Below are 16,177 nucleotides of genomic sequence, written 5' to 3'. Positions count from 1 at the left end.
TGTGTCAAATTCTAAATACATCTATAGAAGTATCATTTAGACACTCCCTTTTTATAACAATCATTATCTACGGTATGATTGTGACCAAGTGGTCAAGTGTTCGAATCTAAAAACAGCTTTTCTGTGAAAGCAGGGGTAAGGCTGTTGTGTACATTATGATCCTCCCCACACCCTGCAGTGGCGGGAATGACTTAAACAACGCATGTAAGTATTGCTCAGTTCACACTCCATACATGCTAAAAAATATAATCCCAGGTCCTCCCAACGGGCCCTGAGGTTGAAAATCTAAACCAAAGCCCAGCCCATGAAATTTTGTACCGGGGCATCGAGTGGACTCTGGCTCGCGAGGCCAACTTGCACCCACTAAAAATAAGCATTTAATATGGTATTTCCGAGAGTCCATTATGTGAACAACAATATGGGCCTCCAATATGGGTTTTTTTTTTGGGTAAGATCCAATATGTTTTATGACTCTTACCAAAACCACCACCAAACTTTATTTTTTTTTTTAGGAAAAACAAAGCGGCTTGGTCGCATGGCTCCTGTGCCCAAATATAGGAGTACATGAAATTACCGCCCAAACTCAGCAATGGTATTTCAACTTAAGAGTATTATTAGTAAAGCATCACTGTGAACAAGTACCTAGTGCACTTGGTAGCATGTGGTGTGTGGAAGCCCATTGTTACATTGAGGTCTCTCCCAAGACTTCCTTGTTCAAGCCTTCTGGTTCACCCACACAGTGACTAGAAGTGTGGGAAAACAAATGGTCCTTGGGCCTGTTCTGGTTATACGTGCATCTCAAATGGCTCCATCACTTAGTGCTCATCAACGTCTGGGTTCGATGGTCCAGTCTTTTAATTGGCAACCACGGCAAGTTCTTGCCTTGCATAAGCACGATCCATCTTCTTTGGAGAACTCTCATTGCATCAATGGATTTTGTGTCAAGTCTCCCCATCATGAGAAGCCGATGCATGTCATAGATCCAAAGGTGGAGTCGAAGCCAGAGTAGATGTCAGAAAAGAAGACTGGAGAACCTCAAGGCCAAACCCCACTACTTCTCGTATTCAAGTTACAATTGGCCGAGTTGGATCATTGGGATCAAGGAGGATTAAAGTGGATACACATACGGCTTTGGCTACCATTGCTACTCCACTAGTGGTTTTTTCACCTCCAAAGGATAGTTTTCATATATCATTTTGTCTTGTTGGTTGTGTTTACAACTTTGTTTCTAAGGAATGTATTGGTGTTACCAATTCCCTAGTCTGGAAGGCCATGTCAATGGCATATGAGACACTTGGGCCATATTGCATTCCTTGATTTTTGATACTTTGTATCCAGACCTTGTGTAATTCATGTCATTTATTTGAATAGAACTATTATTTATCAAAAAAAACAAACTTATTAAGTTGCTTTTTTAATGAATGCGTGTGAACCTAGCTCATCATTGTCCATTAATGGTCTCCACCTTTGATACATTTGAACCTTGCTCATCCCCTATGTTCCTCACTCCCAAATCACAAAGTTTTTAAGTGAAATTCCAAATTAAGCAAACAACTTCTTAATTGGGTTACTCTGGAGGGAAAAAAAATCCTCTCCAATTCCCTTAAAAGTACAGTGCGGTATAGTTCGGGGTTGAGAGCTTGACACCTGACAGGCGCGACATTCAACGGTGTTGGGCTCGAGAAAAAAGAGAAAACAACTGACTCAATCAACCGCGGACCGTTGGATGTCATGCCTATTAAGTGTCAAACTCTCAACTTGAAACTACACCGCACTCTGTGATCAAGGATTTGGATAGGATTTTAATCCTACCATGGAGGTCTAGTCAGGCCTTCCGCATGCACAATCCGTAGAGATGATCCTATTCTCCGTCATTCTGAAAAAATTTCAATAATAGATTTGAAATCACTATTTTGACAGTAACCACCAAGCATTGCTCAGGCTGAATACTTTGCAGTCATCCGATAAAAAACTTAATAAGATTCCTGAACCAAACCACATTTCCCATATATATCTACAAGTAAGGGTGTCAATTGCAAACCAAAACCATTTATCAAAATCAAATCAAATCAAATCATTTAAATTAGAACTGATAAACCGTTCCCTATTGGGTTGTTTCTTTTTTATTTATTTATATAGTAAACCTGTTTATTAAGTGATTTGCTTCGATTTTGAACCAGTAAACCATTGATTTTGAATCGATTAAAACTGATTAGAACCAATATACTATTTAAACCGATTAAAATTCGATTAGTTATGGCATACTATATACGCCTTCTAATGTTTTGTAGTTTAATTTGATTTGTTTTTATTTCTTAAGTCACTATTTGAGCTTAAATGTTGTGATTCAAGTCCAACAAAATTAGGTTCATTCCCAATTGGACCCAAAATTGGTATCAACAACAAAACTGAAAATGAGACCTATAAAACCGTTTAAGAATCATATAACCGGAAGCATTTAGTATTTGGTTCAAATTGGAATCGAACCAATTAACCGTAGCCTAACTGAACAACATCATTATCAATAAGGCTGCTTTCAACAACCATATTGTCACAAATCCCAACTAATTAATTGGAGTCGGCCACATGTATCATTGCTCTCCAATCAAATTTATTCAAAGTCATACATGATACAAGACGTAAACTAAACATGTCTTTCCTCACCACTTTTCTTATAACCAAATACCAAAATATATATATTTTTTTGAGTCAAAATATTTGCATTTCTTTTGTAAACAAACAGAACCATAGGGTTGGACCTTGACCACGTTTGAGGTTAACAGGTAGCTCAAGCCCAGCTTTTAGTCGGAGGGATTTTGGGTTTTTTGATTTCTCAACCCAAGCCCAAAGTAAAATCCTTGAGATCGACCTCTCTAACTATTTCTTCTCTTCTGCCCTTAAGAAGAAGTGGGGGCAATCCTAGCTTTTAAAATAGGTCGTATTTAGACAGGGTGGTCGAATTGGGTTGGATAAAACCTGGCATTTTTCAGCTTAGTCTCCTGGGTCCTGACAGAACCATTTGGGTCTTTAAAATGAATCAAATCGATTGGTTTTGATGATTTTCTATGAACCATCGCAGACTTTCTCTTGTAATTTGATGGCTTTGTGCCCCCCGCCCCCCTCCTCCCACAAAAAATAAAAAAATGAAAAATAAAAAATAAAAAATCCAAATCAATTCCTAAAGTGTGGCAGTGCTGGTAGTACTACGTGGAGATGTTGACATCTAGCAGTTGTCGCATCTAACGATCCGAGCTCATTGATATGGACGGTTGGATGTGACAACTGCCAGGTATTGACATCTTCACCTAGTACTACCAGCACTACCACACTTTAGGAATTGGAGAGGATAATAATCCCTCTCCCCCTCCCCTTTACTTTATATTGGCGTTTTAATTATGTTTTTTTTAATAGAAGATATTTTTATTTAAATTATGGACAATTCCCTAGATCTACTTAGATTAAAACAATAATTTCAAAACATGTAGGTTTATGAGAAAAGTAGTTGTAATACAAAGTCATCCCTACTTGTTTTATAATATATTTTCGAAAGAAAAAATATACTACTTGGTGACATGTGGCTCTTGTGCATAAACACAGGGCCACGCAAAATAACTGTCGTGCTCCATGGAAAGGCGGAAATTCCCTAGGGCGTGGCGGTCATAACATGTAGCTTCTGTGTCTAGGTGCAGGAGTCGAGCACTGCACGTGACCAAGTAACGTTCTCTTTCTCTTTATTTTCTTATCTAGTAGATCTAAGCAATTTTTCCTTCATTATAGGAAAAGAGATTGCTGCTTGGGCCTCTAGAGCCCACACATACGCGTTGGCCAATGGGAATGCACACAAGCATAGCCCTCGACGGGAATTCTTCCTTTCCATGGGGACAACGTGATATTTTTTAGCGCTTCAATGTCTTGGTTCAAGAGCCATGCAAGTTGCATAACCAGGTAGCATTCTTTTCCTCGTTATTGGCAGATTTGGTGCATCAACGATTTGCTAAATGGGGGTGTTTTATCATTTCGATGAAGACTTTTGTCCCACATAAGGTCCTATGTGCGATTGTGCACAGAACTTTCTACCTTATTTTAAAATAAGGAAAAAGAAGGTTTCTGCCTAGACTGCGTGTCACCTACTCCCAGACAGAGGAAAGGTGAAATGACCATCCATCTTCTTTGATGGAAAACTCTCATTCCTATTGGATATCTCTGCATGCGCTCTCATTGGTCTCACACCGAAGCAAGGCCACGTAGCCTATCAGCAACAATCCCCCGTCCTTTTAATTATGGGTAAAGTACATGTACCCCCTAGAATGCACCCAATATTCCTCGTACCCCTCTAAGCGGCTCAATATTCCACGTACCACCCCTGTTTTACAACCCAAATGCCAGATATGTCCAATCCGTTAAATACCACCGTTAGATGCCAATATTTTGATCATTTTACTTTTTGCTTTATTTTTTTAAATCTGAAAAGACTTAATTATTCTCACATATTTGTTGTCCTAAACTAATTAAAAATAATCATTTTACTCTTTGTTTTATTTTTATAAATGAAAAGATCTAATTGCTCTCATTTATGTATTATCCTAACCTAATTTGAAAAAACTATTTTACCCCTAAATATTTGTTCCTAAAAACTCAAAAATGCCCTCATCTTCCCCAAATCATCATCTTCTTTTACATAACCACCACCACCGCCGCAAACCCCCCCCCCCCCCCCCCACCATTAACACCATCATCAACCTAACCCCTTCATTCTTCCCCCCCCCCCCCCAAAGCCAATGACGGTGGTGGTGGTGTAAAAGAAGATAGATGAATTTTGCTATTTCATTGGTAGTTGTGATGTTTGGGTTCTTGGCTTATTTTTAAGCTCGTGTTGTCTGCTTTTTGGCCTTGCAAACCTGTGTTTCTTCTACAACTGTAGTTTTGGTAGTTTTGGATTTAGGGTTTTTCAGTTTTTAGTTTGAAATTGTGATTACAGCCTTCGAATTGGATTTGGGGTTTTATTTGCTCTTTTTCTTTCTCTTCTCTGTGTGTGGGTTAATTACTTGGTTGTGATCATGGCTACTTCGATGTCAGCCGTGTTTCTGTTCAAGAACTCCCCTGTCATCAGCGAACTCTTTAGCTAGAAACAGGGTTTCTCCGTCTAGAATCCAGGTAGCTTGTCGGGGCCGGTTTGTTGTCTGTGAGCATGAGCAGACTGGATTTGCCAAATAAATAAAAGATTTTCTTTTTTTCTCGTTGGGGTTCTATCAGTTTGGGCGGAAATTTGGGTATATGTGCACTTACCCTGGGGCGATTCAAATTGTAAACGGAGGTCGGAAAGTTGCCTGAGTTGGGGATTCTAATTAGATCAAGTTTCAGGTTGGGTTCCTTGCTGCTCTACTGCCAGAAACAATTACATTCCTAATTTTAACTTGCAGGAGCCTTTTCTCGACTACTCTTCCGATGAATTCTTCAGATGTGGAAGAAAATTCACCAAAGTGTATCCGAATCTCCAACTTTTCTTCCTTGCTATTTCAATTTTCCTACTCAATTGGGATTCCTGTCTCTGACCATCTAGAGAAAGTCGAGGAAAGAGGAGGGAGATGATATTTTGATGCAGCATAGCCAGAACCGTGCATCATCTGCCCATCTGAACAAAAGATGCCAAAAGAAACCAGAAAATCTAAATATCTTTTCCTCAGTAATATGGGTAAGAAAACGAAGGTTTTTTTTCCTCTCTTTATCTCCTACCCCTCTTTTCAAATGCAACATTGAAGCATTGTAGCGATGATAAGAAGGCATGGAAGAGAATATTTTCCTGGTAAGATGTACCGCTTATGATAATTGGGAGTTGTGATGATCAGTGATTGTTGGGATACTCCTTCACGGTCAATATATGCTTGGCATGTCCGTAGTCTCTAAAATGCCCAAAGAAAAGAGGGTTGGATAGATTCCCAGAATGAAAAAAAGAATATTTCAGTACTTGGTGCCATTTCCATTGTGTGTTGTACACAGCGTGATCAAGCTTTGAAAGCAGAGTAACCACAATATTCAAGTTCAGTAAGATCTCTAATTTGCAATCTTTAATATATGATGAAAGACAACTGCATCAGAGAACTCTTTTGATAACCTATGTAACTTTCTGGACTCTAATTTTACCCTTGGTTTGCTGGAAACGATGGGGTGAGATCTGGTTTTAGCATGGTGGGTGGTGGTGGAGGCGGTGGTGGTGGTGGTGATGGTGGTTGTGGGTATGTAAAAGAAGATGATGATTTGGGGAAGATGAGGGCATTTTGGGGTTTTTAAAAAAAAATACTTAGGGGTAAAATAGTTTTTTCAAATTAGGTTAAGGTAATACATAAATGAGGGCAATTAGGTTTTTTCATTTATAAAAATAAAACAAAAGATAAAATGGTTATTTTTAATTAATTTAGGACAACAAATAAGTGAGGATAATTAAGTCTTTCAGATTTAAGAAAATGAAGCCAAGGGTAAAATGATCAAAATATTGGCATCTAATGGTGGTATTTAACGGAACGGACCTATCTGACATTTGGGATGTAAAGCAAGAATGGTACATGAAATATTGAAGGGTGATATGTGAAATATTGAGCCGCTTAGAGGATACGAGAAATATTGGGTGCATTCCAGGGGATACATGTACTTATTAAAGTGTCCATTTGAGCTATCAAAATGGGTCAACATTTGGTCTAAAAACCATGGGGCCACCAGGCACCAGCCAATGAGATGTTATATACCATTTACAAAACCGGGTGATGATTTCCACAATCAAAAAAAAAACCCGCGTGATGATTAATTTAGACGGAATAACGAGAATCCAGATCGGCTACCCACACGGGGTAGGTCCATTTTTCTAATCGGAACTTAAGATTACAAAAGAACATTATTTTTATAAAGAAAAGATTCCAATCCAACTGTAAATGAATGGGTAATGTAATTTGGTGTGATGCATAGGAAAGCTGGATAAAAATATCTGATACTTAATTGGTAGCTTCTTAGGCCACTAGGCCGTAGCACATATATAGTTGCGTGATTCTCACGCATAGGATGAGAATATGACGTTTTAGTTGGAATAAATAAATAATTTTCAAAAGATTTTTATTCATTAAAAATACTATATCTGCATTGAGAATCCGCCGTACGGTATAATGCACCTCAGAGAAAAGCAAATATAAATAAAGACCGGAGGAAGAAAACTCTCCTCCTGTCTCTCTCTCCCTCTCTTTAGTCTCATGTGTCGACTGTCGATGGTAGAGTGAACAGAGGAAGCGACGACGAGAAGAAAGTGCGAGAGAGAGAAGAAGAAGAAGAAGAAGCTGCGAAGGAAGTGATTATGTCAGGAGGGATCGCTCGTGGTCGTCTTGCGGAGGAGAGGAAAGCGTGGCGTAAGAATCATCCTCATGTCCGTACACTCTCCCTTTTCCTTCGTTACCAATTCTCCCTCTTTTCGCTCGTTTTTATTGTTTTTCTTTCTTTCTGTCACTTTTAATGGTGTTTCATCGAAATCGTTCTCTGTTTTTTTAGGGCTTCGTTGCTAAGCCAGAGACTTTGACGGATGGGTCTGTGAACTTGATGGTCTGGCATTGTACCATCCCTGGTAAGACTGGGGTAAGTTCTTTTTCCCTTTATTTCCTTTCCGAGTGAAATCGATAAAAACGAAAACTTTTTTAGGGAAATAACCATGTTAAAGCCTTGCTCTATTATATCATTGCTTAGCGATACCATTAGCGGTACTGACCAATGATCGTTAGTATTCTATCTGTGATGTTGGTGTCGAATCGTTGATGCTTTCTTTAATATTTGGCTTTTTCTAGAACCGTTATTATGTGTGTAATAGAGTGGAAATAGTTTCAGTTTCGTTCTTAACCTTTCTTCCCTCGACGGTAATTGAACTATTAGAACCCTAAGTTTCGGTCAAATTTCTTTTTCCCTGTAATCATCTCTTGGAACTTCACTGTTGGAAATTGATGCGTCGCAATGAAACAAAAATACTTTTTTTCCCCCATATATATGCTAAATCTTTAACTCTGGGTGCTTTTTATTGTTCTTATTATTGAAGTAAGGGAAAACTATAGAAGATTAAATAAAGTTGAATGGTAATTAGTTCAAGGGGTTCAGGGGTAGCCCTAAACCAACTGTGAAGTATGCTTTGTTGGATATTGTTTTTATATTCAAGCCCATAGAGGGATAGATCCCATTTAGTAGAAGTGTAGTTGCAAGCTGCAAAACATCACTTCTTGATTGGGACCTGATATTGATAAACACTAGCATTATCTCTCTTTGAATACAAAATGATTCTTCTTTATTGAAAGGTCAAGTATTTTTGAAATTACAAATTTATTTATGACACAATACAGAAAAGTTTTTGATGACCTACTAAATAATGCATGTGGTTCAATCCTACAGCGGAGGCAATTCATGGGGTCATTGGTTCCACCAGTAATGGAAACTAATTGCCATTGATAATGTTGAGATGAAAAGTCGGTGTTACTACCTTGTAGCCTCACCTTACATTCAAAAGAGCTGAGGATAACCCAAACAAGGTTGGGTCTTGTTTATACTGCATTGGTGACTTGCTAACCTAGACTATGCAATTGTTATGATGCAAAAGTTGGTGTTTATCAAAATTCAAAAGAACCCTTTAGAGTATGTGTACGTTGGTGAATAAATTTTAATCACTCTGAGTTGGTGACTTGTTAGCCTAGACTATGCAATTGTTATGATGCAAAAGTTGGGGGAGTGACTTGCTACTACTTAAATAGATATGCAGCCTGTCACAATTTGGTGGAGAAAAAATTCTGACTGTTATTAACACCGGTAATAAGGTATTTTTCTGGTTGTAGGTGTGGTTATAAGTCAACTTATAACAGAACTAAGTGACGCGGTGATTTATCAAAAGATCCCTTTAGAGTTTTGTGTACGGTGGTGAATTCATGTTAATCACTTTGAGCATGTTTTCAGAGTTTGTTGACCCAAAACCTTCTATAGTTAACTGCTGATCTTGGGGGGTGAACTAATTTGTTGCAAAGATATCAAGATTACAATCTTAAATTTCAGGGTGCTTCATCTAAATTCTTGTTGTTTTCACTTCTCTACTTTGAATCATAATTGTCTGATATGGCAATGCTTCTTAAATGTTTCATAGTAAACTAGTAAATTTTCTATTTAATTATGACAATTTGTTGGTGTTAGAGATCCTAACATGAAATAACAAAAAGAATATCTTCTAATTACATTAAAAAAAAGTTGTTGGATATACTATAGTTGAGTAGTTGGGTGAAAAACTTTAGAAAGAAATCTTAGTATGAGAAGAAGGTTGGGAATTGAACAAAAAATAATGAAAGAATATTGAAAAGATGTAAAAAAAATTTTTAGGGTTGGCAAAGAAAATTCTCAGAAAGTGATGATGTGGGATGGATCTCAGACAAGCCGTCTAAATATAAGAAGATTTGACTCAAATTTCAGTGTCAACAGATAAGTGGATAACTGTAAGCACAGTTCATTGACTTATGGCTTGAACCTATAACAGGCTAGGTTTCTTGTGTTTTATGTTTTAATGCCTTTTCTTTTCCCCAATCCAACCCAATATTTTATTAAATTAAATAACACATTAGAAAATGTCATTTTATAAAATTTTAAGTCTATAATCAACCAAAGATCTGAGGTGTACTCTCCATGTATGAAGCACGATGAAAGTGAATTTCATTTAACAAGCATATACTTGTTTTTCCTCAGTGCAAGTGCATGAAGCATGCAGCCTGAGTGTAGCTGCGTCTCTTCAAGAAACACAGAGGGATTATTCTGCACACTCTCACTTTGAGGCCCGAGTGATGGGGCTGTGTCCAATGCCTTTTAAATTGTTGATCCCCTATTGCTCTATAAAATCTGTCCTTGTATTTATCTAATAACGCACGACTGCAATTAGGATTTTGGTAGAGATAGATAGAGTTGCAAATTTCGTCCTGAATGACTGCATATATAGTGCAGAAGGAGGCTCCATAATCTGCTTTTTATATGTATAGGTGTAGAAATTCCAAAACATGAAGGTGAGGACTGTTTACAGGATTCAAGTCATTTTGCAGTTGAAGAGAAGATTAATTGTGTAATGGGGTATTCTAATCACCCGTGGATTAGGGTTAGAAAACTTCAATAAACAAAATTTGCAGGAAGGTAGGAACCAAACCAGCAAGAAAGAAATTCAACCACTCGTACAAAACCCATCAGATGGATCTGAAACTCAGGTCAATTGGTCAATCAGGCAAGTAGAACAGTCTAGTGAAATTTAATGGAAATCCAATGGCCAGATCACAAGTACTGAACAATACTATTAGATTTAGGAAACTCAAAACCCAGATAGGAACAGAAATAGATATTAGGGTTCAAGGATTTCAAACTGAAGTCAAAGATTGAATATCAGGATTCAGATTCAGAAAGTCCAGAATTTCAAGATGTATATTTGTAACAAGGAACCCAAAAATTGATTGGAGATCTTATTTGAAAGCAAGCTCTGATTTTTAAGAACAGTGAGGCAAATTGATCGTAGGATTGCTCAAGAATCAAAACAGAAACTGAATTGAAATAAACAAAAAACTAGAAGCTAAGAGAATCGAACAAAACAAGAAATTGCAGGGTAGAGAAGTATAGTAATTCTGACATGTTTAATGGAGAAAAGGTAGAGAAAGGATAGATATATATATATTTAGGAATTCACCTGAACCAATATGGAATCTACCAGATCCTTGGTGAATCCACTAACGCGCATAGAGCGAGCAATTCAGGTCACAAGCAACAGGCGAAGAAATAGATTTATCATTCCATTCCAATCTAATCAAGAACGGAAAACTGAACTTAATGTCCGGTTCAGGTATCTTGATTGAGTACCCATAAATAGTATTTTTTGTAAAAATAGTATTCTTGCATATTTTGATAACCCCTGATACAGAATAAACAGTTTGGGAAATCCATGTACCTATTGAGCAGAATAGCTTCTTCTTCATTACTAAAATCAAATAATCACATACCATATCAGATCACTAACTTATTATAGACTGATCCCTCGACTTTCTATTCTTAACACAGTTCATAAAGTAGAAATTTTCCTAAATTCCTAGGCTTGAGAACTGAGGAATCTGAAAATAGAAACTTTCTAGAGCTTCTAGAGTTTCTAAAACCAGATTCAATACTTCTTTAACAAAACAGAAACAAACAAATTAGTAACTCAATGTAGACCCGATTTAACCTAATTCTTCTAAAAAACTGAAAAGGGAAATTGGCCCTTTACAATAGAAAACCTAATAATACTTAGCTTATGACCCTTAAAAATTGGGGAATGAAAATTGAGTCTGACCAGAACTGAACCATCTCTGGACCGGAAAATTGGTTTAAATAAAAAACCGGAGGACCGAGAAAGGCCCTGGTCGTTATGCTACAGCAGGTTCCTCTCTTCTTGTAGCTTGGGTACTGCATCATTGTGATCTTATAGAGGAGTCCAAAAAATACGTAATCTAAGCTATTTTCAGTTGGTCATTCTACTTTATTAGTTCAATGACTCCGTCATTAGTTTGAATCCTTGAAATCCTTCTAAACATATTAATCATAATTTTTTTATCCACAATAAGTTATAGCCTCATAAACCTATTTATAGTTTTGTACACACAAATTCTGATATTGAAAGCTTATAGCCTTCAATTTGTCCAATCCCATTATATTAATGCTCTGTTTGATTTAACATAAGATGGTCATAGTTGTCAAGGCGACAAGATGAACCAAGGTGGTGGAGGGCTGCCTAAGCGCATAGGCGACCAACGTGCCCATGCATGTGTTAATTCCCCCCTCTTTTCTAACATTATTTAGTATGCTACAACGTATATTATATCATAAAAAAATTAACAGTAAGCCACATCAAACCAGAAATCAGATTTACTTGAATGAGATTGAGAAAATAATTTTTATTTACCATAGAATATGGATTTGGAGCTAATTAATCAGATGAAAGATATTCAGTAACTAATATCAGAATCAGTTTCTGAGATATAATGTTTTAGATCTGAAATCAATGGATATTAACTCTAAACCAGGATATATGAATCAGATCAATGAAGAGCAGAACAGAAACTAAATATGAGAATTGAGATATGTATTTAGAAACAGATATGATCATATGAAAGTGAAAGATCAAATTATAGGCTAACCTGTTACTGAAGCTTGATAGCAATAGTCTTTCTTCAGTGCCTGTGATTGGAAGCAACCTAAGGTCTTGAACAAAGTAAAAGGTGCATATATGAATCAGATCAATGAAGAGCATAAGTTATGAGCAGAACAGAAACTAAATCTGAGATATGTATTCAGAAACAGATATGATAATGAAAGATCAAATGATAGGCTGCTGTTCCACACATATAAAATGAAAGATCAAATGGTAGTTAAATATCCATAAATATCCAAAATCTAAATAGAAATGATTTAATTAATATCATCAAAGAAATCAACATTTTTCACTTAATCTTGTTGCTGCTGTCCCGTAGATTCAATTGCCCTTTCACCAAAGTCATATATGGCATCCTGGTCGTCATCCTCATCTTTCTCTTCCATGTCTCTTTCATCTGATCCTGATGACTCTTCAATAACATCCCTCCTACCACGACATGTATAGTACTGATGCAGCACCAAATTAGGTTGGGAGCCGTAGCTTAGGTTTGCATTTAAGTATTTTCCATACTTTGTTTTTACTTCTGTTTATTTATACTTAAATTGGACCCGTTCAAACCATGGTTCAATTTAAGTGATTTAATTAAGTCTTTTATTATTTTAGGGACAATTAGGTCTCTTTATTTTAAGTTGTAAGTTGTTTTATTAAATCCCCACCCCTCCACGATTTAGTGAGGGAGTGTTTTGCTTAGAGTAGGATTTTTGGCCATTGGCCTTTTATTATAAATATTAAATTTCGTGGGAGGCTCCCCCAAAGTTGATTAATTAAAAAAAAAACAGAATTTGGGCTGCCGCCATTGTTGTTGTTGTTGCTCCTTGAGAGTGTTGCATCCTTGTGGTTCTATTAAGGTGGAAAGGCTAGGTGGATCTCCTACGACCCCTTGCATCGAGACGATCGGAAGGATCTCCATTGAAGGTGGTTCCATCCTTCTCCAATGCTCAATCTTGTTACCAGAGGAGTCTGCTGCAGATTGACATCCAACGTCTATTTCTAATCCTCTATTCCCTTCCCCATTCGATTCCCCTTTATTTTTATTTGAGTTCCATAAACCCTAAACACCCTTAACTCTGTCCAGCATCAATCCTTCATCAGAACTCCCTCATATTTGGATCATAGCTTCCCCTTAGCATGCCCTTCACTTGATCCTAAGTTGCTGCCCCTAATTATCATTGAAACCCTAATCCCCCTCTCCTCTAGTAAAACCCTAAAAACCCCAAAAGCTTCCTAGACCTAAGCATTCATCAGAATTACATCATATCACAGCCGAACCCTCCCCTTGTTGAGTTGTTGCCTCTAACACTCGGCTAGAAGCCCTAGTCCAAACCCTAAATCCAACTCTTTTCCTAATTCCCAAAACCCGAAACCCTAACCCTAATTTGCTGATTTTTGTTTTCTTACCCAAACAACATCAAACCTATACCATTAGCTTCCCCTAGACCTGGCTAGCTTTATCATTTATCACACTCACCTATTATTCTAGCCTAAACCCTAGAAATTGACCTAAACTTCAATTCTGCCCTACTGCAACTGCAGAACCAGCAGCCCCTTGGCTCCTTTATCATTAGATCCTGGATATTTGGCCTCTAGTAGGTCCTTTGCCTATCTAGAGCTATGTTAAGTACACATTGGCTCTAGAGGTTGATGCCAAGGTACTAAAACTAGGGTCTTGGTACCAACTTGGCCCTTGGAAAAACAGAGTCGAGTCGAGATCTCGCCAAGTTGGTGCATTTTTTTTTCTGACTCGAAGCCTCAACTCGGTGGGTTGTAGACCTAGTTTGGGTCTGAAACTTGGTATTGAGCCTATTTTAGGTCATTTAAACACAATGACACTATCAGATTTTGCAAAAACAAAGTCCAAAGATGAGTTTTAATTCGGACCATAGGTTGGTAGGCAATGACGTATTAAAATACCCTACTCTACACATAATTTAGTAATGGAAAGCAAGCAGAACATTCAATTAATAGCTAAACAACTTAAATAAGAATTAGAAATTATGCCCTCAAGGATAAAATCCACTCAATTTCATTACCTCAAAGTGATTCGTGATGTAAAGTATAGTAGTATACGCATTAACAAACTTCCAGAATAGTATAGTGTGTCCGGTTACCTTCTCAAATTTCAACTCTTAACCCTTATCGAATTAACATCATGGAGGATGGGAGTAAAGAAAAATTGAAGAAGAAATAAGGAAAAGAGGAAATAATAAGAAGATTATTTTTAGAAAAGTTTAGCAGTTAATGGAAAATAAAGAAAAAAAAATTGCAGTGGTAACGTACAAGAAGCCTCGCCAGAGAAGAGGAAGAAGAAGAAGCATGGCAGCAACCCCAGCAAGGAAGAAGAGGAGGAGGACGATGAAGAAGGGGGGGGGGGGGGAACACTACTGACCTTGTGAGAAGCCTTGCTGGAGAAATTCCATGTTATGAACTGATGTATTACAAGTTCAAAAGAAGTTTGCTAACCTTAGGATTTTCTACGATTGGAGATTCTTGATCTGAAGTATCTGACCTTGCTTAGCACTTAGCAGCCTTTGTCTTTAAAGAAAGCTTTTATGAATAGGTAGGGAAATTGAGCATACTGGTGGAGATGCATTAGCACAGGCACTTTTCTCGATGCCTTTTTGTTGTATGAGAATTTTTTGCTCCCATTTTTATTTTCCCTTCTTCTTTTGGTGGGGGGGGGGGGGGAGTGGGTGGAGGGGAAGGATTAGTTTGGTACAGGATATATACAAGGGAGTATCTAAAGGATTTGAGACAATTTTCAGGAAACACATTATAGTTGGCACCTATAAATACTGTCACTTTTTTGCATCTTCAAGATGAAACATATAGGAATTGAAAGGAGGACTACATTATTTTACATTTGATGGGAGCAAAAAGCAGGGGAGCAACAAATTTTCTCGATCTGGTTGCCTTTACTTTTGTAATGTATTTCATGTGGCGTCAACAAATTTCATACATCTGCTGTCTTCTGGTGCAGACTGACTGGGAAGGTGGTTACTTTCCAATTGCTCTCCACTTCAGTGAGGACTACCCTAGCAAGCCACCCAAGTGCAAGTTCCCTCAGGGTTTCTTCCACCCTAATGTTTACCCTTCTGGAACTGTTTGTTTATCGATTCTCAATGAGGATAGTGTAAGTACCCAACACTGATGTTGGACATCCACCTGCTGCTGCTGTTTGATGTATATGATGGGATTAAGTTGTTTTTATTATGTCTAGGGTTGGAGACCAGCTATCACGGTGAAGCAAATTCTTGTTGGCATACAGGATTTGCTGGACCAGCCAAACCCTACTGATCCTGCCCAGACAGATGGATATCACCTCTTCATCCAGGTATTCAGCCCTGCCCGTGAATCTTTATTATATTTGTATGGGTTATATTATGGGAAAAAGAACACTGCCAAGCTGCGCAGCATAAGCTAGCATCTCCATGTTCTATCTCTCTCCTCCCTCCTATGAAGTAGCATATTTGCCCCCTACTGTGGAGGAGAGAGAGGGACACAGAGAGGCGCTAGGAATTTATTTCATTGTTGCCCCTTATTTTACTTCTGATTTTTTTTGGGGATAAGGATTCTACTTCTGATCATTGAGATCATGATTTGCAGGAGCCAGTGGAGTACAAGAGAAGGGTTAGACAACAAGCTAAGCAATACCCACCTCTTGTCTAATGCCATACCTGACCTCCTGTTGTGGAAATCATTGTTGCATTTGCCAGTTGCTCTTTGTGTAGTATGTGTAGGCTGCATGGTAGATTCTTGTCTGGTATGGAAGAACTTTAGTTTGTAATGAATGGTCTTAATATGACAATATACGAATTTGAATACCAGAAGTACTTAATTAATATTTTCAGCGGTAAGGACACTTTATGCCTTGTTATTCAAGATTTTCATGCTTTAATTATCGCTTGTAAGATTCCCTTATTATCTTATTTTTCTCATTTTGGACAAAGAATGAGAAAACATACTGGT

The 16,177-nt window shown here is 37.7% G+C and overlaps 1 protein-coding gene across 1 annotated transcript; it reads left to right on the top strand.

The window, feature by feature from the left end:
• Positions 1 to 7,241: 7,241 nt before the first annotated feature.
• LOC122657346 (SUMO-conjugating enzyme SCE1-like) lies at positions 7,242 to 16,177 on the top strand. The gene is made up of 5 exons (XM_043852017.1): positions 7,242 to 7,405; positions 7,528 to 7,611; positions 15,189 to 15,341; positions 15,429 to 15,542; positions 15,815 to 16,177. The coding sequence occupies exons 1-5, from the start codon at positions 7,337 to 7,339 to the stop codon at positions 15,875 to 15,877; spliced, it is 483 nt and encodes a 160-aa protein (XP_043707952.1). The 5' UTR covers positions 7,242 to 7,336; the 3' UTR covers positions 15,878 to 16,177.

The sequence above is a fragment of the Telopea speciosissima genome, chromosome 4 (genome assembly GCF_018873765.1).
Source record: "Telopea speciosissima isolate NSW1024214 ecotype Mountain lineage chromosome 4, Tspe_v1, whole genome shotgun sequence".
Lineage (NCBI taxonomy): Eukaryota > Viridiplantae > Streptophyta > Magnoliopsida > Proteales > Proteaceae > Telopea > Telopea speciosissima.
This window is presented reverse-complemented; position numbering and strand designations above follow the sequence as displayed.